The 5,106-nt window shown below is 41.6% G+C and overlaps 1 protein-coding gene across 1 annotated transcript; it reads right to left on the reverse strand.

The window, feature by feature from the left end:
• Nucleotides 1–2,286: 2,286 nt before the first annotated feature.
• Nucleotides 2,287–3,081, reverse strand: LOC149222194 (uncharacterized). The gene has a single exon (XM_089387529.1). The coding sequence runs from the start codon at nt 3,079–3,081 to the stop codon at nt 2,287–2,289; it is 795 nt and encodes a 264-aa protein (XP_089243655.1).
• Nucleotides 3,082–5,106: the final 2,025 nt, after the last annotated feature.

Consider the following 5,106-nt stretch of genomic DNA (forward strand, 5'->3'; position numbering starts at 1 on the left):
TGGTTCGAGAACCCGAAGGAGTGTAAGACTTTGATGAGGAAGGTGTGATTAACCCTATCAAAAGCATTCGCCATGTCTAGTTTTATCAACATTCCTTTTTCTTTTCGTTGTTTACTTGAGTGAATTGTCTCCTGCACTTGGATGACATTATCCAAGATGTGTCTACCTTCAACAAATCCTCCTTGGGAGGAGGAGATGAGCCTTTTGAGTAATGGTTTAATTCTATTTGCCAGCAGCTTGGCCAAAATTTTGTAGGAGGCGTTACATAGAGATATGGGTCTGAATCTGGCAAAGGTTTCTAGGTTGGCCTCTTTTGGAATTAGTGCGAGGTAGGTGGAATTGGTTCCTCCTCCTATCTTAGCTTTCTTCTGGAACCCTCTTATCATTTTCTAGAGGTCATATTTAATGGTATCCCAGCAGATCTTGTAGAAGTGGATGGTGAACCCGTCAGGCCCAGGAGCCTTATCAGGTTCCATAGACCAAATAACATTAATTATTTCTTCCTCCGTGAAGGGTTTGATGAGAGCATGATTGTCTTCTGAGCTGACAAGGAAAGGGATGTTTGAGAGGAGCTCCGCTGAGTCTTCCTCGCTGCCTTGTGTCCCTGCAGTAAAAAGCTTTTTGAAGTGACTTTCTGCTGCCTCTTTTATTTGTGCAAACCCTTTGCAGATCTGCCCTTCTTCAGTTGTGATTTCTGAAATATGATTATGTGAGAGTCTAGCTCTATATTGGCGATGAAAGAAAGAGGTGTTTCGATCCCCAGCCTTCAACCACAGGCTACGGGATTTGATTCTCCAGTACTCTTCTTCCATTCTAAAGGAGCGGAAGGAAGAGCGTTGGGCTTCTACCTCTTTGCCTATCATCTTTGAGGTGATATCCTTGTGTTCCATTTCAACTTGTAAGTCCTCCAAAGTCTGCACTATTTCTTTCCTTTGGTTGGTTGGATTTGGAGCGGGTTTTTTATCCATTATTTCAAGGATTGTTTTGCTGCCTTGAGCTTTTACTTCCAAACATAACATGGTGATCCTGAGATTGGTTTGGCCCAAGATTCTTTCATTGTTTCCATGAAACCATCCTTTTCAATCCAGAGGGGGCTGAAGCGAAAAGGAAGAGGACGCAAGTCTTATTCATCCTCCAGAAGCAGCTGAATGGGCTTATGGTTTGAAGTTAATTTGGGGAGGATTTTTGTATTGATTATCTTGTTGTTCATCATCAGTGAGTTTTGAACTAAGAATCTGTCCAAACGAGCAGATATGTGTTCCTCCCCTGTCCTATTATTTGTCCATGTATAGAGACCTCTTATTGGGTTAAAATCAAGGAGGTCCCATTGCTGGATGAGATCTTCTACAAAAGGCAGCAACTGGTCTCTACTGCTGTTGTCCCCTCTCTTTTCTTTGGGCTTCAGAACTATGTTCAAATCTCCAGCAAGGATTATGTTATTGGGGTTATGCTGCTCTAAGAATGCTAGAAGGGAATTCCAACATTCTCTTTTTTCAGAGTAAAGAACTGGAACATAAAAATTGAAGAGTGAGATAGTCAACTTTTCTGTGAAGATCCAGCGTTGAGTTTCAAAGGAGTTGTTCAGGTGGAAGAGATCTTCTGTCCATAGGGTAGCTAGCCCCCCTGAAGAGCCCCTTGAGCTTACTGCTTTGCCTGCATTTTTCTTCCACTTCACCTTACTAATGTTGAGGAGGGCTTTCCCTTCGATTTTTGTCTCTTGGAGCACGAGAATATCTAGTGCTTCGATTTTCAGTAGATCCTTGACTGCTTCTATTTTCATGTGGGTCCCCAGACCTCTACAGTTCCAAGAGACAAGACGCATTATTTACCAGATGGGGGGAGGGATCCTCCCTTAGGAGGCCTTGTTCTGGTATTTCTCCCAATAGACATCTCTATCATGGGCTGGCTACCTTGAGTTTTAAGTCTTTTAGGCTCCTCCTCCCTTGCTTCTTTATGGGATTTCCTTCCAGCTCTTTTTGATGGACACTCGTAGATCTTGTCCTTCGATGATCTTGAGCTATCTGCTAGCTTTTTCCTTGTGACTTCTGCATACGAGGGATTGGAGGGGCTGCCTTTGGAAGCCTCTGGGTGGCCTGCTTCTTCGTCTTCTTTGTTGGAGTTGGATGTTCCTTCTTGGTCTACGTTTTCTGGGATTATTTCTGAGGGTTGGGCCTGACTGCTTTATTTTTCATTTGGGTTTGGACCCCTTTCTTCGGTGGGTTTGGAGCTGTTGGGGGCCTCCTTCTGAGTGACTTTCCCCCTACCTTTTTTTTGTTGCGATGCTTTCTAGACTAGGGTCCATTGCTCGCCATTGTGCATCTCTACTTGTTCCTCAGCCTTTTTCTTGCAGTGTTTTGTGAAATGGTCGTGGCCATGGCAGTGTCTACATTTAAAAGGGAGTTGTTCGTAATCCAGTTCCTGAACGTGCGTCCATCCGGCGACCATTAGCTTGATTGCTTCTGGCAGTCCCTCCTCCAGATCGACTTCAACACATATGCGGGCACACGAATACTGATCTTTTTTGACTGCTTGGTCTATGTATTTTCCTAGAGCGTTGTCGATTAGCTGAAGAGACTTTTGGTTCCAGCAGTGGAGGGGAAGATGGGGCAAACGCACCCAGACGGGAACAACTGATGGAACATCCTGAGCAGGGTCAAAATCGGGCGACCATTTGTTCAGATATAATCCTTGTGGACCCATAAAATATGGTTCATTCCTGAAGATTAAGCTTCTGTCCTCTGCACTTTCGAAGATGAAAACGAAGTAGCCCTTGCCCACAAAGTAGCTTTTTATGGCCTCTTTGGTTAACGGGATCCAGTTTCTCTGAACCCACTCTTCAACAGATTTTGGTGAAGGCCAGAGGCCAGTGAACTGGCCTATGAGGCCTCTCTCTGCAAGATTCAAAGCTGCTCTGCACATTTCTTCTTCCAGGAGTGCAACCGAGGCTATGCTGTCCATTTCCTTCACGAATTTCTGTTGCATGGCGGAAGGGGTTCTCTTAATGCAAGTTGCTACCATCGTTTTGAAAGCCATAACCTCTGGGGGGAGAGGGGAGGGAGGCGGATCCCCGCTGGAGTCCATTGGAGAGCCGAGGGGCTCAAGAGCTGCTATGCACAACAACCACAGGGGGCGCGCAGGGCAGAGGCGGCAGACCTAGTTTGCAGCAGAGAGGCAGCGTGCGCGGTTCCAAGGCACATTGTAAGAGGCATTAAATAAATATTATTTAATAAATAAATATTAATGAATAAATAATTATTTAATAATAATAATAATAAATAAATAAATATTATAATTTCTGTATTCAAGTTTCTGTGAACGATAATGAATTAAGCAAAAACTTTTGGCAGAAATCACATAAGAGAAATTTTAGGGCGACACATTTCGAACCAACATTGCTCTCTATTTAAGCCTTTGCCATGGTCTGTCTCTTCATCTGGTCCTGATGATGAACCACACTTGTTGGTTCGAAACACGTTGGCCAAAAATTTCTCTTATGTGATTTCTACCGAAAGACTTTGCTTAATATTGTAATTATTGTAAATAATTAATAATTAATAATAATAATTTATTATTATTATTAGATAAATAATTATTCATTAATAATAATAATAAATATTATAATTAATTAATTAATATTAATAATTAATTATTATTATTAATTAAATATTTATAATTAATTATTATAAATAAATATTATTAATTATTAAAGAATAATAATTATTACTATTTAATTAATTATAATAATAATTAATAATTTTATTATTATTATTATTATTATTATTTATTACTAAATAAATATTTAATAATAATAATATAATTTATTAATTATTATTTATTAATTATATATTATTATTATTTTTTTGGGTGACAAGAGGGGGAGGGTTTCTCATTAATCCCGAAGGAATCATTGAATATAGATATGCCTGGGGGCCTGGATGGAAGACCAACAACCAAGCATAAGTGTATGCCTTGTTTCTAGGCCTCACACTGGCTCAAAAGAAGGGCACAAAAGATGCAAGTTTTAGGAGACCGTGATAATTATTAGGCATATGATCTATGCTTCATCAGCTAAAAGCATTACCTTGAACCAAATTATCAAGAGATCCCAAGGGTTGATCCCCTCCTTCGAATTGGTGTCTTTCTTCCATATTCTCAGAGGAAATAACCATGAACCTGAAAAACATGTTAACCATGAATGCCACTAGAGAGAAGAAAGGTGCATTGTGAATGAGGTCGTGAGCACGACTAACATCCCATAAGTGTATTGATGAGATACAAATTTTGGATTGTGGAGGTTGCTCTCAGCCTTGCAAGGAAGTCAACAAATTTTGGAATTGGAGATATTGCTTTCAAATTTCTTAGGGTGGCTATTTGGCCCCTCCACCCTCCCCTTAGCCCTCCCCCTTTCCTTTCCATCCCCTTCCCTTCCCTTCACCTCCCCTCTTCCCTATTTATCCCCCCCATCCCTTCCCTCTGCCATTCTCCTCTCATTTTCCCGGTCACTTCCCTCTACTATCTAGTCCTGCCTCCCTTCCTTCTTGCCATGTTATCCACCCCTACCCACCTCATCCCCCTGTCCCTTGGGCCCCATTGCATCATTACATGCGAGACTTGGCCTATCATGGAGCCTCATGGCAGGAGCGTCCTCTGCTTACATCTGCGATGTGTCGGTGTTTGTCACTTGTTTATGAAAGAGACCTCTGCGTGTGTATTCAGTTCCCACGCACTGGTTCTAGGTGCAAAGGATGACGCACCTTCTCGAGAGATTGCAAGATTATGGGAATTTTAGAGAAACATTTAATTCTAGTGCACAAAACAACCCCGTTTTCTCGTGGGAGGATGCTTAGTATGGGAAGGATGGACCAGGAGCAATGTTGGGATTTTATGGCGAACGACTAGGAAATAATGGAAGTTCATCGGGATCTCAGCAGCATCAGCTTCTTCACATAGTAAAACATCATCGCACATTCCTAAAACTGTTATAAAATGAATAACTGTATGTTCAGTTTTTATGGTTTAAGGTTATATTTTGCTCAGGTGGCCTCTGAGAAGGCCTGGCCGCTGAATCTGAGGTCACTGCGAGTTAGTTGTTGGGTCTGGGTTGAT

The sequence above is a fragment of the Pinus tabuliformis genome, chromosome Q (genome assembly GCF_031772625.1).
Source record: "Pinus tabuliformis cultivar Carrire ecotype Pingquan chromosome Q, CPIR1, whole genome shotgun sequence".
In the NCBI taxonomy this organism is placed as follows: Eukaryota; Viridiplantae; Streptophyta; class Pinopsida; order Pinales; family Pinaceae; genus Pinus; species Pinus tabuliformis.

Excerpts from the sequence above, each read along its gene's own strand:
- LOC149222194 (XM_089387529.1), bottom strand. The coding sequence starts at position 3,081 with ATGGACTCCAGCGGGGATCCGCCTCCCTCCCCTCTCCCCCCAGAGGTT.